This window comes from Eulemur rufifrons, chromosome 28 (assembly GCF_041146395.1).
Source record: "Eulemur rufifrons isolate Redbay chromosome 28, OSU_ERuf_1, whole genome shotgun sequence".
NCBI lineage: Eukaryota > Metazoa > Chordata > Mammalia > Primates > Lemuridae > Eulemur > Eulemur rufifrons.
In genome coordinates, this window is record NC_091010.1 from 50,977,522 (window position 1) to 50,998,749 (window position 21,228).

General features: G+C 40.3%; 1 protein-coding gene across 1 annotated transcript in view; it reads left to right on the forward strand.

Annotated features, from left to right (window-relative positions):
- Positions 1-21,228, forward strand: part of SORCS3 (sortilin related VPS10 domain containing receptor 3) — a 561,026-nt gene that overhangs the window by 300,938 nt on the left and 238,860 nt on the right. Inside the window, exon 4 of the mRNA XM_069459773.1 lies at positions 3,801-3,959. Coding sequence (XP_069315874.1) covers positions 3,801-3,959 — 159 coding nt within the window. The remainder of the gene's footprint in view (positions 1-3,800; positions 3,960-21,228) is intronic.

Genomic DNA, 21,228 nt, shown 5'->3' on the forward strand with positions numbered 1-21,228 from the left:
AGCAATCCACCCGCCTCGGCCTCCCAGAGTGCTAGGATTACAGGCGTGAGCCACCGCGCCCGGCCCACAATGTTTTTTTAAAATCCAATTTTTTAAGTATTTTGATGCATGATATGACTTTCCAATTTGACACACTCCTCATCACCCCTGATCCTGCTTTCTCTGCTCCTCTCTTTCACTTCACCTGCTTTGCCCCTGTGGGCATTTGAATTTGAAATCTCTGCTTAACAATAAAATTTTGGTTGGCGTGGGATGATTTTCTTTATATATTTGGCATACGAATATAAATTCACATATTTTACCTTGAGGCTTAACTTCTGACAAAGTTATCTGCTCTCTGATTATATTTATGCTAATATTATGGCCCCCTCCTTTTTAAAAATTTTTGAGTATCAACAGCTAAAATATTTCCCTCTTGGATTCCTATTCACTTCATTCTTGATGTCCCTCTGGTCAGAGATAGAGATAAGCCAGGAAGTAGAGGGCTTTCTTGAAGCTGCTACTTTTGGTGGATTTCTTAGGGATGCTTTAGAAAAGGATGACGACCTGCTTCTCTGATGCTGTGTGTGTGTGTGTGTGTGTGTGTGTGTGTGTGTGTATGTGTACCGTGGGTGGTGGGGATGAGTTTTGAGTTGATCTGTGGAGTAACAGGCAAGTTGCTTTCCTCCTGAGCCTCAGTTTCCTTATCTGTAAAAAAAATGCAAGTAATGATACTTACTTCACACGATTTGTGTGAGGTTTTGTAAAAAATAAGGTAAAATGCCCCTCACAGGTTAGAAATCCAAAATATGTAGGTTTCTATTTCACTTCCTTTCATTCTTCTCAGAAAATTGGATTGAATAGAGACACTGCCAGTGCTATCAAAGTGTATAAAAGGATTTCTGATGAGAATATCAGAGAAAGGTTGCAATAAAAATGTACTCTCACCAACAAAAGCTCCATAAAACCTCCGCACAATGTCAATATGGTTTACTGTGTATAAATTCGTTTCTCTATGTTCACGTGCGCGTGTGCATAGCATTTTTGTATGTGTGAACGTACGTGTGCACACATATGTTGTTTGTGGATTAATGTGTGTATGCAAGTGTGCTTGTGTCTGTGCGTGTGTTTGTGCACAGAAAGAAGCAGAGCTAGAGGAAAAGAACGCATTGTGCAAGGTATTTAATGGTAACCCTTATTCAGTATATTGTAACTCATGGTATATAAAATAAAGTCCATTTATGATGTTGATCTTATCTTCTAATTAAAATCAAAGGCATGAAGCTTTTTTATACCTGCATAAAATAAGCTGTTTAATTTTTCTACACCAGGGGAAAAATGATTTCATTGCCTCTTACGTAGACCATCGGTACGTGATGTGAAGCCAGTGAGGCCGGTTATGAGAGCCTCATTCTTCCCCAGGACATTTGTCCTCTGAAAGCACCCTCTGCCTCCTCTGAGGCTTTCTCAAGGGCATCTGGGGTGCTTTTGTCAGCTCCCCTACCCCTTCGCAGTGCCGTGGCAGGAGGAGGTCAGTCACTCTATGATTAACCTATCTAATAGTGTTTCCCTGGATTATTCACACACGAATGAAGAAAAATTATTATACTGCATCCATTTCTTTAAAATATGCTGATAACTAGTGATGACTTATTTCAATGAAGCCAAAGCAAATATTTGAGAAAAGAAAGTAAGCTTGTCTTGGAAGCTGTAAATGAATAAAAGTGGGAAGAGACTATGAATCTTAGCAGTTAAAAGGCCCAACTTTGTTTTAAAGCTTACTTTATAACACTAATGTATGCTCTGGGTAAGAGTTTTAAAATCCTACTGGTTAACTGTTTTATTTTATAAGGTATGAAAATTTCTTGGTCTTATTTTGTACTTTGAGCCCCATGGTTAAGACCATGTGATAGAAGAAGCCCTAAAAATTGGTGGTAGCATACATAAAGACAGGAAAACTATAAAAGAAAATAAGCTCACCTGTTCACAGTCACTCAGCAAACATTAGGAACTCGAAGAAGTGGAGTTGAGCTGGATAGTAAAGTTAAAACGGGCTGTACTGCCGTTGAAGCGAGAGACATAACCAGGGGCAGATTTTTCCAGGCTGTTTTAAGGATTTTGGAATATAGGAAGATCAACGATAAGCCATTGAATGGTTTTAAGTGGGGGTAATGTCAGAATCAGATTTGTATTGTAGGATGATTGTTCTGGCCACAGTGTGCAAAGTGGATTAGAGGGGACAAGACTAAACGGTGAGACTGGCTGGGGGTGTCTAGTCATCCAGTAGAGAGATTATCATTGTTATTATATCATTGTTCTGGAAGGAGGCAATGACAATAGGTAAGGAGAGAATAGATTTAATGTTAGAGATAATTGGAAGGTAAAATACACACGGCTCAGATACTTACTCATTTCAGGAGGTGATTGAGAAAGCAGAGTTGTGGGTGAATCTTGGGCTTTTCACTCCACATGGATGGTTGGTGGAAACATACACTGAGCCAGGAGACAGCAGGGGAGGAATAGGGCAGGGATGAGGCACCACCGTGGGGCATCTTGAATTCCGGGTACTGCAGGACGTCTACAGGGAAGAATCTTCTGGGCAGCTGAGTTTTCAAGTCTGAAGCTGAGACTCTGTTAGAGCTTTAATCCGTGAGTTGTCCCCAGGAAGATGGTAATTTAAAAAAAAGAAACAAGAAATCAGGAATGGAAGAGGTCCCCGAGTAATAGCATATGGAGTGAAAAGAGAAGGTGGTCAAAACAGAGGGTTGAGAAGTGGTCACATTTAAAGAATAATCAGAGAAAATTGAGTACCCAAAAGAGATGAGAAGGAAAACCAGGTAAATGTGGCGTAATGGAAGCCCTTGGGAGAGAAGGATTCAAAAAGGATGGAGTGGTAGGTGTTATCAAAGGCTGCTGAGAGTTTAACTAAGGGAACGGTCTGAGTGTCTACATGTCTATTGGGTTTGAATACTAGAAAATCAACTGTACCTTTAGTGAAACCAATGTCATGGAAGTACTGTGGGTAGAAGCCAGATTGCACTGGCTGGAGGGGGCAATTTAAACAGTAATCATAGCTATCACTTGTCAAAAATGTGTATTATACTGTGTGCTCAATGCCAGCTTGGCTATCATCACACTCAAGTTGTTGTCAAGGAAAGTGAGGCCTCTAGAGGTTAAGTGACTTTCCTAAGGTGACACAGTATTAACAGAACGGTCGAGATTTGAGCCTGCTCTCTCTGATGCCAAAGCCTTTTCACGACATCGTTTCTGTCCACTTGACTTGGAGATGATAAACCTTCTGTGGCAGCAACACTTGCCCAGGGACCTTTGGGGATATATGCTTTGGAAAATACCTCTAACAAAGGAGTCATAAAACCACTTAAATCAGTAAAACAAATCAGAAATAAGAAAATGAAAAATGGGACTGTGGGTGGTGGGGCAGGGCTTCCCATGACTAAAGAACAGTACTGTGATGAAGGGTGACATGGAGAACTGGGTTGGGGGTGACTCTCACAAGGTCAGGAGTCAGGGGACCATGAGAATATATCCCCAGTACCTAAAAGATGGGCATCAAAAATGAAGCCTCCTTCTGTACGCAGACCTAGCCTTGCACCCTGTTTTAGCTCAATTTGGCAAGGAAGGACTAAATCAGGAAAAAATAGAGCTTCAGTAATTCATACAGAGGCCCAGACGCCCTTTTATGTGCTATGACATACAAATACAGATGACTTTATAGTTATGATTTAATTTCTTATATTATTCTCTCCTACTAACTCTGTGTTTTCTCCTTTATCTATTTTTTTTTTTTTTTTTTTTTTTAGATCATGCTTCTCAGTGATCCTGAAATGGAGAGCAGCATATTGATCAGCTCGGACGAAGGGGCGACCTATCAAAAATATCGGCTCACCTTCTACATTCAGAGCCTGCTGTTTCATCCCAAGCAAGAGGACTGGGTGCTGGCCTACAGTTTGGATCAAAAGGTGAACACATACTATTTCCAGTCATGTCTTGTCGCCCAGGTATCACCCTGTGAAAAGCACTTGTTTGCTCAATCCGAATTTCAGGGGAGACACAATGACATTTCATCATTGCAGTCAAAACCATTCCATCACTGCTTTGGTCTGTAGCAACTAACTCTCCTTTCTACTTTTAAGTATCAAAGCACGTCGGGAGGTAGATTTCATTTATTGGTAATGCTGTTTATTATTTCACATAATGGCCCTCTCTGTGATTTTACTCATTTGACCTTATTTAAAACAACCCTGTGAAGGGTGATATATGTAATTATAATAATTTTACCGTGACTGTAGTAAACAAAGGTGCAGAAAGGCTAAGGTGCTTGTTCAAACCCTCCAGGCTAGTAGCTCAAGGAGCCAGATTTTAAGTGCATGCTGTCAGATTCCAAGTCTAGGGTGTATTCCATGACACCATGCTTCCTTGGTTTGATGAATGTAGACATATCATTGCTCTCAGTTTAATAATGGAAGGAAAGCCTCAAAAAAGGCCATTTTTGTTATTTTTAAAAACTGTATTAATGATGCAGTGGCCCAATGAGACCTCTTCTTTGAACTCCAAATCTATACATTCAGCTGCGTACTTGATATTGTCTCTTGTATACCTCAGAAGCCTCTTGACCCAACATATTCCCAAAATGAACCTCTGCTCTCCCCCTAATGTAGCTGGCTCACTTCCAGCCCGCTGGAATTCCATCCATTTAGTTGCAAACTCAGAAACCAGAATCTCACCCTCACTGTGCCCATTGCTTCCTTTCCTGTGTGTGGACTCCTGTTCCCTAACATGAGCCTCATCATCATCAGATGTCAGATCCAGCATCACTCCCTCAGGACACCTTCCCTAAACTCCCTGACAAAATCAAATCCCCTCTATGTTCTTTTGCATAGCGCTGTGCACGCCTCCTTCAGAGCACTTGTCACAGTTGAGATTTTATATTGATTTGTGTGAGTTTTGGATCATCTGTGTTCATCACTAGCTTACAATCTCTGGGAAGGCAGGACCATGTCTGGTTTTACTCACTGTCATAGCACCAGTCCCTAGCATAGTACCTGGTACCAAATCAGTGCTCAGGATATATCTGTTAAGTGAATGAATTAGTGGATGAATGCTTAAATGCTGTAGTAATGAAGCTCTGTATTTGATCAACTTACTAAAAGGGGCTTTAGATTATTCTTCTTTGTATTTCCTGCCATTTCCAGAACTCTAGCACAGTGCTTGATGCCAAACTATTGAGTAATAATATTGTGGAATCAATCAGTGAAGGGAAACAGGTAATTATGAGCACTGTCTTGCGTAGAGATATCCACAGAGTAACCCTGGTTGAGATAGCTTCTTCTTCCTGGTCTCTTAAATCCTGAAACAGTTGGTCTTCGATATATATATGAGTACGTGATTGTGATTGTGAATTGTGTGTACATGTGTGTGTGAATGATGTCAGCACCTTTAAACAATAATTTCAACATAACCTTTATATGTCTTGTTAACAGAGCCTCATGGTGGGTGCCAGGTGCTTAATGCAATCCCCTAAGGACACCCACATGACATTTGCAGAGCAAAAGCCATTGCAAACACATTTCTTTCATGGCATCAAGTGGATATTGTATGAAAGACTTAGCCAAATGTCAGCTAGTCTGTGAGTTTAGATGCTTAGTATAGCCAGAAATTTTGAAGCTATATTTTAAAAAGTAAATTATTTGAATGTTGTGAAATGGTTGGATGGTAATTTATTTAGATGAAGCTCCGAACTCAAGCCATATTTTTATTTATTAAGAGACAAGCTAGGTTTGCAGCAACAGAATTCTCATACCAAGAAGTTGATAAACCAAATGGAATATGTCTCCTATGTATCTAGGAGTATCCTTTGCTTCTATCACCACAGCACTGAGAGCATCTGGGGTGTTGCTCATGAAGTACCCTTGTGGATATGAGGCATTCAAAATACTTTCAGACTTGGTGGCTGCTTTTTCACTTAGTAAAAATATTTGGAAATGTGGCAGTGGGTGTTGATGGATTTTCCTAATCACACTGTGCATTTCTAGGTGTATTATTCCTAAGGTAGTCTATCTTGTTGACATCTTTTGCATAAAGTGGCTGAATGTTCTTCAGGCCCATAAAGTTTCTAACTAGTGCCTGGTCATTCTTCTTTTAAATAAATGATGTGAGAAGGCAGATGATGCCCCTGGCAACACTTGCGGAGATGGCATAAAACACCTAGCCCTAGTCAGCCAGGTTGCAGAAGAGTTTTTCTTTATTTTGGGGGTAATTTAGCAGTTTAGAGTCAAGGAAAGTGATGCTATGCAGCAGCAAATGAAAATGCAAGTGTAGTTGAGATTGATATACAAATGTGTTATTCCAGACTAGAGCTTTCTCTGATGTGCATGCATGGAGACAGTTGTTTCCTTCTAGAGAAAATGAAAAGTGCTAGTATTAAGGTAACTGCAGCATCAAAGGGAGATGTTTGTGGTGAGGATTGAATCGATGTTTCCATTATTGTGCGTTTGATGAAATGCACTAGCAATTTCTTTAGAGTCTAGAAGACTATCTCGTTATGTTGTATGTATTACAAAAGACCTAATTGAATTACACTTTAAAGGGACAATATCCAATTGATTTACTTTCCAAAGTGCTACCCCAAAGCTGCTGGAAACTCCCCAGAAGATCCCACTCAGTTAAGGCACTGCTGGAAAAGGAAGGAAATACCTTCAGGATAAAACAGAATTGCATCTAGAAATTAAGAGATCCACATGACGTCCTGTTAGTTGAGATGCTGGATGGTAGGTTGTGAGTTAACTGGGAAGCCCATCTCTTGATACGGGTCATGGATTGGTTGTGGTAGAAGATCATCCAAGTCTTCTAAAGCTGCAAAGGGGTAGAGAGGCAAATGCACCTTGCATTTGACCCTGCTGCAGGGCCATGCCTCTACAATCCCAACGCATCCTCATCTACTAATGTCTTTTCTGTTTCCTGATCAGCTTGACTCGGGCTTTTGACCAATGCCTTCCATTCTGACCATCCCACAAGCTTCCCAATTCCTGTTAACTCCTGTGCCAGCTCCACCTCTGCCCTACGCATTCTCCTGCCATCTTGTGTTTTAATATAAAAGGAAATACAAGAGATTTATTCTTAGGTATAGGAATCTTTGGAGATGTTTTATAAGAATCTTGGAGGTTTAAAAAAACTGACGGAAGTAATAGCTTCTAGTTGCCCAAAATGGAAATGATAAGAGAAAAGCTACTCCCCTCCCCTCATCTTAGAACCAAAGCTCTGTAACTTCTATTTAGGCCTGTGTGTTTATTAGTTATTTAAGTGGCATGATTCTCTTTTGTTCCCATGTGGCTATTTTCTCATTGATAACTAAAACAGCTTATATATTGTGACATTTTTGGATTAGTTGGAGGGTTCAATGATGTTATTAAAACTGAGAGCATTTGAAAGGTTTTGAGATAGATTTTGAAGACAGTGCAATCCTAGAAATAGATAGCTGCCATTCTCATTGTACAAAGCTAGGTGTTTAAATATACCTCATTTTGACAGAAGACTCAATGTAGTTTTCTTTTTTCTTTTTTTTTTTTTTTAATGGGCACATGCTCATGTATTCACAGATGCATACATCCTGGCACAGGGGACCTTCCATAGGAGATAGAGAGCTGAAAATAGCTATTTTTCTGCATGAGAGGTGGGATTGCAAAGCTCTCTATTACCATTTATCTTCTTGGCAAAATGAAACTTTAACAAATACAGCTGGCTTTCAAGTTCAGAGATGAGGAACTCAGTGGGATTTCAGACTCCATTGTTTTCAGACACTGCTGAGCTAGGCTGGTCTAGAATTGCCAGTGATTTTGATGTACAAAGCACTTTCTGAAACATTAGCACACATAATGGAGGGCTGCTGTTACAGTAGTTAAGGGGTGGGCACGCAGCTAAGGGTTTTTGTTGATTACCTCCTACCAGCCAAGTTCAATAATAGCTGACAAATTGACAGACTGGTTAAGGAGCTGGTTCAGTTTTAGGCATGGTGACTGGCCGTCCAGAGCCCACTACAGAGGAGGTGGTCGTGCCACGCAGGCTTTGCCGATTGGACCCTACCTGGGGCTACTACCTCATGAGCAGGGCATGTGTAGAGTGCAGAGGGCCTGCAAACTCAAAAGGAAGTTTAAACTTGCACTTCTGGAATTCTAGATACAAGTGAAGCTGTGCCTTTCATTTATATTCTCCTTTTAAGCCCTCAGATTAAAAATGTAATTGTATTCAGATCCTCCAGGATTAGTAGGTGATGATAACTTTCTCAGTAGCCACTGGCAGAAAGAGGTTTCCTGTCTCCCCACCTGGTGGGGAAGAAACTGTAGGGGATTAACTAGGGATGACTATGATTTTGAAGCTTTTCCTCTGTGGAATAGGAGTAGGACTAAAGAACACTTTTTATTTAAAGAAAAAACATTTCATTTTCATTAGGTACACTCCCATTCCTATAAAACCATTTTTGTATCACTTAAGAGAAAGGAACATCCATAGCCCTACCCACTTATGACAAGTGGCCACTGCTCTTGCAAGTGTCCCCATCAGTATGATGGGGATGTGATGCCTCCATTACCATGGAAACACCAGGCGATGGAACAACCACCTAGTGGGTGGGGGACATAATCCAAGAAACCCTGTGAGAGTCACATGTTACCATTGATCTATTTGAGCTGAGTTCCGAATGTAAACTATTAACTTGCATTCATCAAGGGCCGTGCAAGAAGGATCTCCATTCACGTCAATGCTACTCACAAGAACATTAGCTCAAAGGAAAAACTTTCAGTGAAATTAGAGATCTGGTAGCCCCAAGCTTTCTTTTTCTATGTGATGTCCCAGACATTCTGTCCTTCTTTACTACCTTCTGGGTGTCCATTTTAGTAACCTGACACATTTCTTTGAGGGGAAAGGACATTTGCTAAAATAATTAATGGAAGATCCAGCCTATATGTGCTTTAAGAAGTGTACACAAGTAGGCAACGGCACCTTTCCCAAAGAGTTATGCTCTCGTGGGAGAGATCCGGCCATGGCGGTGTTTGAGTGAAGGCAGGTGGCAATAGCAGCACAGGGGCCGGGAGGTGGAGCAGTGCAGCTTCACAGCCTGCTTACCTCTGTGTTCCTCCACCTGTTTTCTCTGTGGGCTGACCTTATCTTTATGTCTGTGCTGATTCTTTGTATTCACACCATTGCCCGAATGCTGACCCCTTTGCCAGAATCTGGAGCCTAGATTTCTGGTTTTCCAGTTGGGCTCAGGAATTCTTCTGCTTGTGCCTTCCTTTGAAAGCCTCTCTGGCCTTAAGCTCTCATCCACCTGAGCAGGTCAGGCCGTGTATGCTCCCTCCATTCTCATGCCTACATCTTGACCACTCACCCTGGTAGGACAGCACCTGGCCTTATAAGGTCAGGGTCATTCTTTAAACCTTTTAAATCAAATTATCATGTACATATAGTAAAGTGTAATCTCATGAGTCTGAATTTTCATAAATTGAATATATCCATGAAACCAGCACCCTGATCAAGAAACACCACTGGCACCCCAAAACTCCTGTGCTTTTTCAGCTAAGTACCTTCTACCTGCAGCAGGGCTACAATCGATCAGTGTCATTTTTAACTTCATGCAGGTGATTTCCGGCTGGCTGAGCTGGTGAAAAATAGAAGATACATTCCCCAGAAGAAAGCTTAGAAAGTAGCAAGTGAGCTAAATGATGGAGAGGAAAAAATGCTTTAAATGTTAACATTAGGGAATTATACTAAACCAAAGGCAAGAATTTATCGACATTGAGTAAGCCCAGCTAATCCAGAAAAGTCTTAAGGAAACTTTTTAAAAAATATTCATTGAAAATCAACAGTGTTCATTTTTTAAAATGTATATTTTTGGTTCCATAATGATAATACGCAATGTTGGCAGCATTAAAGTAAAACATATTCTGAAATATTAATAGTATTGATGGGAATGGGAATGAGTTTTCCTTCCTGGAATGTATCTTGGCAATATATGTCAGAAAACGCACACATATTCATAACTTTGATCCAGTAATTCAAGTGCTGCACCTCTGAGACTATTCCAATGGAATAATACCATGAAGCTCTAGGCATAATGATGGTTATCAAAGTCATTCATAATGGGAAAAACTGGATGGAAACTTACTGAATGGCCGACATTAAGGGACCTTAAATAATGGTGTAAACATTTGCTGGAATATTATGCAAGCATTAAAATGGCCGTCATAAAGACCACAGAGCAACATGGATATGTATTAACACCTATTAAATATATACAGGCACATCTCAGAGACATTGTGGGTTCAGTTCTAGACCATTAAAATAAAAGCAAATATCACAATAAAGTCAGTCACATCAATTTTCTGGTTTCCCAATACACATAAAAGTTAAGTTTATACTCTACTGTAGTCTATTAGGTGTGTAATGGCATTATGTATAAAAACAGTATATATACTTCAATTGAAAATCCTTTATTGCTAAAAAATGCTAATGATCATCTGAGCCTTCAGTGAGTCATAGTCTTGCTTGCCTTGGTGTTGACGGCTGCTGCCTAATCAGGGTGGTGGTTGCTGAAGGTCGGGGTGGCTGTGGGACAATTTCTTATAACAAGGCAACAATGAAGTTTGCTGCATTCATTGACTCTTCCATTCAGGAAAGGTTTTTATGTAGCATGTCATGATGTTTGATAACATTTTACCTCCTATGGAACTTTTTTCAAAATTGAGATCAGTCCTTTCCAATCCTGCCACTGCTTTATCAATTAAGTTTATGTAATATTCTTTTTTTTTTTTTTTTTTTTTTTTGACAGAGTCTCACTCTGTTGCCCAGGCTAGAGTGCCGTGGCGTCAGCCTAGCTCATAGCAACCTCAAACTCCTGGGCTCAAGCAATCCTCTTGCCTCAGCCTCCCGAGTAGCTGGGACTACAGGCATGTGCCACCGTGCCCGGTTAATTTTTTCTCTATATATTTTTAGTTGTCTATATAATTTCTTTCTATTTTTAGTAGAGATGGGGTCTCGTTCTTGCTCAGGCTGGTCTCGAACTCCGGAGCTCAAACGATCCACCCGCCTCGGCCTCCCAGAGTGCTAGGATTACAGGCGTGAGCCACCACGCCCGGCCTGTAATATTCTAATTCCTTTGTTGTGATTTCCACAATGTTCACAGCATCTTTGGTAGGAGTATTAATAGATTTCATCTCAAGAAACCACTTTCTCTGCTTATCCATAGGAAGCAAGTCCTCATTTGTTTAAGTTTGATCATGAGGTTGCAGCAATTCAGGCACATCTTCAGGCTCCACTTCTAATTTTGGTTCTGTTGCTGTTTCTTCCACATCTGCAGTTACTTCCTCCACTGAGGTCTTGAACCACTCCAAGTCATCCATGAAGGTTGGAATCAGCTTTTTCCAAACTCTTGTTCATCTTGAAAATTTGATCTCCTCTCATGAGTCACAGATGTTCTTTTTTAATGGAATCTAGAATGGTGAATCCTTTCCAGAAGATTTTCAATTTACTCTGTGATTCCATCAGAGGAATCACTGTCCATGGCACCTATAGACTTATGAAATGTATTTTTTAAAATAATAAGACTTGAAATTTGAAATTTGTCTTTGACCCACGGGCCACAGAATGGATATTAGGTTAACAGGCATTAAAACAACATTCATCTCCTTGTACATCTCCATCAGAGCTCTTGGGTGACCAGGTGCATTGTCAATGAGCAATAATATTTTGAAAGGAATCTTTTTGTTTTTCTGAGCGCGAGGTCATAACAGTGGGCTTAACATATGCAACAAATGATGCTGTAAACAGACGTGCTGTCATCCAGGCTTTGTTGTTCCATTTATAGAGCAGAGGCAGAGTAGATTTTGCAGAATTCTTAAAGGCCCTAGGATTTTTTTGAATGGCAAATGAGCATTGGTTTCTACTTCAGGTTACCAGATACATTGGCATCTAACAAGAGAATCAGCCTGTCCTCTGAAGTTTTGAAACCAGGCATTGACTTCACCTCTCTAGCTATGAAAGTCCTGGATGGCCTACTTTTCCAATAGAGGACTGTTTGTCTACATTGAAAATCTGTTGTTTATTGTAGCCACCTTCATCAGTGATCTAAGCTAGATCTTCTGGATAACTTGCTGTAGCTTCTACATTTGGCACTTGCCATTTCACCTTGTAGTTTTATGTTGTGAAGATGGGTTATTTCCTTAAACCTCATGAACCCCCCTGTGCTACTTCAGGCTTTTCTTCTGAAGCTTCTTTGCCTTTCCCAGACTTTAGAATTTAAGAAAGTGAGGGCCTTTCTGTGGATTAGACTTTGGCTTAAGGGAATATTGTGGCTTGTTTGATCTTCTACAGAGACCACTAAAACTTTCTCTATATCAGCAATAAGGCTGTTTCACGTTCTTATCATTTGTGTTTTCACTGGAGTACTTTTAACTTCCCTCAAGAACTTTTCCTTTGCATTCACACCTTGTCTTACTATTTGGTGCAACAGGCCTAGCTCGTGGCCTCTGGGCTTTTGATGTGCCTTCCTCACTTAGCTTAATCATTTCTAGCTTTTGATTTAAAGTGAGAAACATGCAACTCTTATTTTCACTTGAACACTTAGAAGCCTTTGCAGGGTTATTAATTGGCTTAATTTAAATATTGTTGTTTCTCAGGGAATGGGGATGCTTGAAGAGAGAGAGAAAGATATGGGGGATGGCTGGTCAGGGAGCACTCAGATACATAATATTTATCAATTCAGTTTGCCGCCTTATGTGGGTGTAATCCGTGACACCCCAAAACAATTATAACATCAAAGGTTACTGATCAGGTATCACCATAATAGATATAATAATAATAATGAAAGAGTCTGAAATATGGTGAGAATTCCCAAAATGTGACACAGAAACATGAAGTGTGCACATGCTACTGAAAAAATGGTGCCAATAGATTTAATTGAAGAAGGGCTGCTACAAGCCTTCAATTTGTAAAAAATGCAATATCTGAAAAGCGCAATAAAATGAAGTGTGCTTGTACCTAATTCATATTGCATATATAATATATACAAATGCATAGATAATACATGTTAAAGAAGTACTTTTGAATGCTGATATGCAAAAACTGAAATGAAAGAAGGGAGGAAGAAATAAAGGAAGGAAGCAATGAAGATCAGAAGGAAGAAAAGGAATAAAGGAGAAGAAATTTTTAAATAATGGAAGGAAATATTCCCAACTATTATCTGGGTCTGTTAGGATGATAGAATTATGTTTGTGGGTTTTCTTCATACCATTTGTTTTCCAAATTTTTTATTATTTCATTACATTGCCTTTATAATTAAAATTTCTAAAAAGTAATCTACCATGAATAGTTTGTTTTCCCTAATTATAAGGCAGTGCTCTTAAAAAAGATTTTAGGTGTGAATAGGGTTGATTTAGATAAAATCATTTCAAATCATTATTTAATCCCTTTTTAAGAGGCAGTGTGTTATAGAGGCAAATTTCCCTGAACTAGGAATACATCGAGCCTGAGTTTTTTCTTTCTTCAGCTTTGTTTTTCACTCTGGTCCCTTCAGAATTGTGAAACTGTAGGAATAATTTTTTTTTTTTCCTAACAAAAAGTATACTCTTGTTGGATATAACCTCAATCTATGTTATTTATAACTCAGCAATAGATATAGATTTTATTATTTAGAAGGCACCCACTATAGATAGATGTTAAGGAAGTGATTTATTCTGGTAGTTTTTCAGATGAATTTTTCTGGCTGTATCCCAAAATTGAATTAGTATTTGCTTATTTGATTTGACAGCTGTAATGGAAACAAATACTCCTATAGTCACGGGGTGTAGACATTTCTAGTGGATTGAGCCTTGAGCCTAGTGACTCCTACACACCTCGTGTTACATTACTCAGAGTCTGACATACAGCTGCTCCTTGGAAGTGGTGATACATGTCCTGAAGTTCTTCTTGTGTGTGGGCACTGACAAGTGCTCGTATATATATTATTAGGGTGAATTCTCACAGGCAGATGCAAGGTGGATGTTATTATTTCCCAGTTACAGATGTGCATGTGAGTCTCGAAGGCCACGCCAACTTGCTCAAGGTCACGCAGCCAGCGAGGGGCCTGGCCAGCTCCCTATTGTAGGCCTGGCTGAGGAACAGCCACCACGACTAGCTCTCCCTGGGAGACAGGCAGCTTTCTGTTGCCTTGGGACAGAACTGCATGCGGGCCACTTTCATACTGAACCCAGCCCCAGAGAGCGGTACAGTAGTGTCACAACAACACCAGCCATGTGTCTGCGGGATGCGCACACTTGTAGCTCTGGCTTGCGTGTTGCAAAGGCAATATATGTAACCAATATGTTTGTACCCCCATAATATTCTGAAATTTAAAAAAAAAGAAAAGAAAAGAAATATTCATTAAAAGCCAAAAAAATAGCCGCGTGAAGTCCAAACTTTTTAAAGAATCCAGTGGTTCTTCTGGCACAGACCTCAGCCGATGGCACTTTCTGGAGTGCAACTTCGAGGAGAGAAGCCCTCAGACTGATCACTGCGGATAAGACATAGGCATAATCAATTCTGCCTCAGGCAAAAAAATAAACAACAACAAGACAGTTGTGTTTTTGGAGGGGGTTTGTCCGGTTTCGCTCACTTTTCCCGTTAATTTGTTCAAATCCTTGGGTTAATATGTAGATTAAACCAAGGTGTTTGTCATTCAAATAGATAAGACTCTGATCTGAAGTTTTTAAAGGGAGCTTATGGAGACAACATCTTTAATATGGTAATGAAGATAGAAGTTGAAATCATTTAACTTCATTTACAAATCATGAATATGTATTATGCTTTAAATGAAAAGAAGGACTAAAACAGATATAGTGTTTGTTCAATTTGCTAAAGAGAAGACAATTTGTCAAGATTTTTTCCCCCCAAAACTCAAGCAATATGCAAATGTAGGAAAATCAGACCCCCGTGTTAATTCCATGGCATGATGAATATTTTTATAATCCTAATTAGTACCAGTCATTTAGTCTAGCAATTTCCCCCAATCTAGCCAATTTGAAATTAAAATAGATGCCTTGATTACAAAACTCATTAGCAAAGAAGCACCCTTCTCACTAACCAGTTCATTTAAAATGCACAAACTGAATGAAGTGTGGAACACTTGTGTTGTCAATTGGCATAAGTGAAGTGAGTCTTAATTGGAAGCATTGTGAAGTATTTGTATTGCTGCATGTTTCATTGCAGTATAATATATCATTCATTAAATGTAACAAAAGCAACTTTTAAATGGTTTAATTAAGCAGAGTTTGTGCACTTGGTAATTTTTATAAAGTCGAATGTCACAATTGTTTGCATTTGAAGTACTGATGGGTATTAATGTCAGGAAGACGAAGTCTGAGTCTGCATTTATCATTCTGATTATGCCAGGAATGGCAGGTTTAATGTGAGAGGAGAAAATTAATTATAGAACATTGACTTCTTACTTAAATGTAGCCACATGCATATTGTCCTCGTGATTTTGGACGTGGGCACTCCAGAACTACCTGATTTATGGCTGGAAACGGAAGGGAAGGGCCTGGCTGAGGAGTAGGAGTGGAAGGAAAAAATAACACTTGGGAATTTTTCTTTGTGTAATTTCTTTTTTAATCAAGGGAGGAAGTGGTAGGTGGAGAGAAACGCTATCCAGTGTATTTTCATCTACTCAAAAGAGCAATGAGAGGTGGAGCCGTGCAGATTGATGTTCCATCTAAGCACAATGTGATGGGAGCGGGAGAGGAGGAAGAAACTGGCTCCAGACCAGGGAAGTACCGCAGATGGGGGATGCACAGAAGTCCCGGGCTGGGGCCAGACATCAAGGAGTTCGAGGCTGGGTTTTCCGTGGAAGCGGATGCAGAATGGGCTGCGATTGTGGCAGTTCTGTATGCGTAAGGAATAAGACACGTGGAGAAGCCAGTGTTCCCTGGATGTTTCTTCTCTGTGTAATCCAGATGTCAGCTGTTGCCTCATACTTATGGATTATTTCAACCTCACATCAGCAAGGATGCAAGGCTCAGCCATGTAACCGGTTTCCGTGAGAAATTCAATTTTAGCAGACACTGTTGATGTGCTGCTCATACCCATTTGATATTCCCACTCCTGTGTGCTCCCACTGACTTCTGCCTGCGAATACATTGTGTTTCTTTGTCCAAGGGCTTCCTCTAAAGCCTCAAGAGGGGCAACTCTGCCCCTCTGTGCAGCAAGCTATAGAAGTGCTGGGGAACTAACAGCCGAGAGCAGTTCTTAGCCAATGACCAACAGAATTTAGTGTATAGATACCCCGGCTCCCTTGTCTCATGTGTGATAACTCTGAGGCATGTGTTTTATACTTTTTATCTAGAATTTCCCAGTGGGATTAAGCTCTGATGCCCACATAGTTAGCTGGCTTTATAACGCAGTCCATTGACTGCCTTCTATTGCCTGGGTAATTTCTCTACTTTAATACCAGGGGTTTTTGCTTTTCATCTCCCAAATAAGCTCTCTAATCCTTGACTTAGGGACTGCTCCTGGGAGGACTCTAATCCATTCTGCCAAATATTTTGTGATTTTGGTGGTAATAGCTAAAGCTTTGTGAGGTCAAGGATAGGAATCACAAAACCTAGATTTCCACCCAGAAATTACCCTTTGACATTTCCGTGTTCCTAGTTTCTCCTGGGCCATGCTACCCTCTGGTTCTTCCTCACTGTTGTGAGCTACACCCCCACCCACCCTTGCCACCTCCCCAAGATGTCCAAGATGTCCACCACCTAATCCTCAGAACCTGCGACTGTGTTGTCCTAGGGAAAACGGGACTTTACAGACGTGTTAAGGATGTTGAGATGGGGAATATCCTGGATTATCTTGGGGGGGTCCCAGTGTAATCACAGGGGTTCTTGTAAGAAGGAGGCAAGAGGGTAAGGTCAAAAAAGGGACATGTGACACAGAAGCAGAGGTTGCTCAAAGTTCCCTGAAGATGAGGCCATGAGCGTCCCCTGCAAGGCATGTAGGTGTCCTCTAGAAGCTGCAGAAAGGCAAGGAAGTGCCTGGAGCCTCCAGAAGGAATGTATTCCTGCTGACACTGTCATTCTAACACTGTAAGACTCATTTTGGACTTCTGACTTGCAGAGCTGTGATATAATACATGTGTGTTGTCTTAAGCCAGTAAGTTTGTGGTGACTCATTACAGCAGCAACAGGAAATTCATACACTTACTGACCCTTCCCTGGCTTCCCTAGATCTTCTGTCCCAGAGCAAGCAAAACCATCTGCCTGCCTGCACCTGCTTCTGCAGGCCCCGGTGTCCACAGACCAGAGACACAGGCCTTCCAAGCCCTGCCTGTGACTCCTGTTCGTGTTGATCCACGTGGTCGTGAAATAGGAAGAGTTCCTCCTGAGGGGAATTCTGGTGAAAAAGCACACGTTCTTCATCTTGTCACATATTGTATTCATTTGTCAGGGATGCTGCAGCAAAGCACTGCAGACTGAGTGGCTCCAGCCACAGAAATGTATGGTCTCGTAGTTCTGGAGGCTAGAAGTCTGAGGTCAAGGTGTCGGAAGGGTTGATTTCTTCCGAGGCTTCTGTCATTGGCTTGTGGATGGTCATCTTCTCCCTGTGTCTTCACGTGGACTCTGTGTGTCTGTGTCCTGATTTCCGTCTCTTTATATGAACATCAGTTGAATTAAGTCCTGTCCTAAAACTCATTTTAACTTTTTTACCTCTTTCAAGACCCAGTCTCCAAATATTGTTATATTCTGAGGTTCTGGGGATTAGAATTTCAGCATGTGGATTTGAGGGGATGCATTCTGGCCCATAACACATGTGTGTCAAGGTTGCTGAGTAGTGAAAGTCTTGCTGTCCTTTGTGTATCTGCTGCCCCCTGTGAGTGGAGAACAGAAGTGTTCTCCTATCGCGCAGCATGAGATGCTCTTGAGGCACGTGGAACAGAACCAGCCACCAGGAAGACTGGCAGTGGGGGTGGGGGAGCTGGGGAGGGCAAGGGACTAGGGCATGGGACTATTCCTGAGACGGAAACAAGGGAAGCAAGTTCCATGTGAGAGGCCCTGAACCTGGTCAGGAAGGTTCCAAACTGGTCTTTGACCTTGACCCTAGACAAGATTAGGAAATCATGGAGGGCACAAGAACAAAAATGGTACCCAGGCTATGGAGACCACTTGGAAGAACTTTGAGGCAACAGAGTCTGAAAGAAATCTCAGATGGAAATTTATTTTCGAGAATCATGGCTGTTTGCTTGTGTAAGCTAGATTTGTTTTTTGTCGTAGTTGTGGTTTGTTTGGGGCATTTTATTTTTGTTCTCCCTTTGCATTTGAAAATATCTGTAGATCTCACATGTGCCAGAAGTTACAGAAAAAAAGTTTGGTTGACCTGAATGTGTTACAAACCTTCTTAAAATTCATCATTGGCTTCCCCTTAGCTTGGAAGAGAAAGTGCAAGGCTTTAGCTCAGCATGTAGACCATGTTAGCATAATCCTGACTTTCTACCTCCTCTTTTTAAGCACTTCCTTCACTCTTGCAACAGGGACTGCATCCTCTCGTTTCACACCAACATGCCACAGCACATGTGCGTCCATCTGGGAGTCCTTTTCCCTCCTCTTCATCTAGCTAGTCCTGTTTATTTTCAAAAACTCAAAGCAAATAAGACTTTCTGGAGACAGCTTTCCCTAGACAAACCCTATGAAACCCTAAGTAATCTAGATTTTTTCAGAAAAATCTAGAAAGAAGCTAATTTCCTTTTAGCATACTTGAAAGCTTTTAATTTTACAGTTTTATATTTTTCAGGTACATTAGGGGAAATAAAATTTTTCTCTGTGTGTAGGACATCTAAAGTTTATAAATTGTCCCTGGGCAAGAGATAAAGAGGACCTGAATAAGAGTAGTAACTGGAGTATTGAAAAGAAAGGGGACACATTATAGAGTGATTTGAAAATAGAATCAGACTTTAGGGCTGCCTAGAAGTCACAGGGGAGAAGGGTACCTGATAAACCTGTCCATGACAATAGCCAAGGGACATCACAGATCTGATAGTCTGATGGCCTACAAAAATACCTGAAGCCAAGGGCTGTGCCCATGGCACATTTCTTTCCTGACAAAGTGGTGCTTGTTTCCCAAGTTCCCTCACTAGAAGAGGGGAGGCCCTGGTAGACACTGTTGCCAAGGTGTGCGGTAGAGGGGATAATGACGTTCCTTTGTGGCTGCTGTGCCCCTTAGTTGCTTTGTTGACATCTTGCCCTATGCCTTCCCGGGCTGCTCTGAGCACTGGAGGCAGCAGGCAGCAGTTGTTGCTGTCTGAGCAAGTTATTGAAACAAGGCTTTTTAAAATGGAGACTTTTTAATTTGAAGTGCTTGGTAGAGATACCAGGGCTGTAATTCAGAAGCTTTGTACTAGGTGGCGAGGGAATGAGAGAGGAAAAAAGGTATATTAACTTTTCTGTCTTCACATACTGTTCTGCTAACATTGGGCATGAATGTTTTCATAATTGAGATGCTGAAGGGTAGCTGAGAAATCCACTCTCCCTTGTGTCTGTCTCAGGCATAGATGGTCTCTTGAACCTTCCAGCCCAAGGGCTCCAGTTCCTGAAGGGAGCTTTTCAGATTTCACTAGTAGATCATTCCTCTTGATACAGTCTGCCTACCCTTAGGTTTATACAATTCCTTTCCCTATTTTGATACTAAAAATGGCAGTTTAATAATCAGGTTAAAAGATGATATTATACATTTAATCTCCATTACAGGTATCATGACTTCATCATTAAAAATACTGAAAATTATGCCACCACCTTTGTCTCCCCCCACCCAAGTAGGTTATTACTCAATAGCAGAGTCTAACAAATCCTAACAAGTGTTTGTTTTAAAATTTCAAAAGAGATTTTTTCTCAGAGTGAATATTGGTACAATAAATGGTAAAATGAAGAAAAGAAGCATTAGCAGCAAAAACCGTCTCTTATGTTTTAGTACATGTCATTGAAAGTCTCAACAACCTGCTCTTTATTACACAGATACCAAGTGAAGTACATTATACTCAACAAATACTTACGGGGCACTTACCGCGCACTGAGACCTAGAGATGCAGTAATGGATACTGATACCATCTCTGCTGTCATAAAAAGAGAAATACTGATCAAATAAGTAATTGATGGCAGTGGCGGTAAGTGCACAAAATAGAAGCGTTGATGGTTACAAGCGTACCTATTGGGGAGGAGGTCTGACCTCCCTTGAAAAATGTTTGATATAATTACTGTATTGAAGAGTTAAGGTATTCTCTGAGAGTGAAACATTTTTAGGTGCTCATAAACATTATTTAAAATAAAACTAGGGTCACTGTGAGGTGCCTTCAGATTTTTATAAGCAGCTTTATTGAAGTGTAATTGACATTTAATAATTATACAGATTACACTATGTAAAATTTGATGAAATTTTGACATGAATACACCCATCTAGTCATGGCTACAGTCGAGAATATGAGCAAATCCATTGTCTCCAAAAGTTTCCTTGTGGGCCTTTCTAATTCGTCCTGTCCACCCTTTTTCATTCCCCTGCCATAGTCACACTGGAGATGTTTTTCTGTCACTAGAGATTAGTTTGCATTCTCTAGAATTTTATATAAATGGAACCATGCAGTATGTATACTTTTTTTTTTTCATGGCTTCTTTCTCTTATAATTATTCTGCAATTCATCTATGTTGTGTATATCAATAGTTTCTTCATTTATTGTTTTCTTGGTAGTGTTCTATGGTATCTACCACAATTGGTTTATCCATTCACTCTCTAATGGATATTTGGCTTGAATCTAGATTTTGGCTATTAAAAAATAAAGTTTCTATGAAAATTCATGTAAGAATTTTTATATGGATGTATGCTTTCATTTCTTTTGGGCAAAAAGTGCTGGAATGGCTGGATCACATAGTAGATGTAGTTTCAAATTTTTAAGAAAATGTCAAACTGTTTTCCAAAATGGTTGTGCTATTTTTCATTCCCACTAGCAATCTATGAGAGTTCCAGTTGCTTTATATCCTTAGCAACACTTGAAATGGCCAGTCTTTTTAACCTTAGCCTGTCTATTAATAATGGATGGGTAATGATATCTCATTGTGGTTTTTATTTTCATTCTTCTAGTGACTAAGGATGTTGAGTGTCTTTTTTGTGATTATTTGCTGTCTATATATTTTCTATAGGTTTTGCCCATTTTAAAATTATTTGCATTTTTCTTAT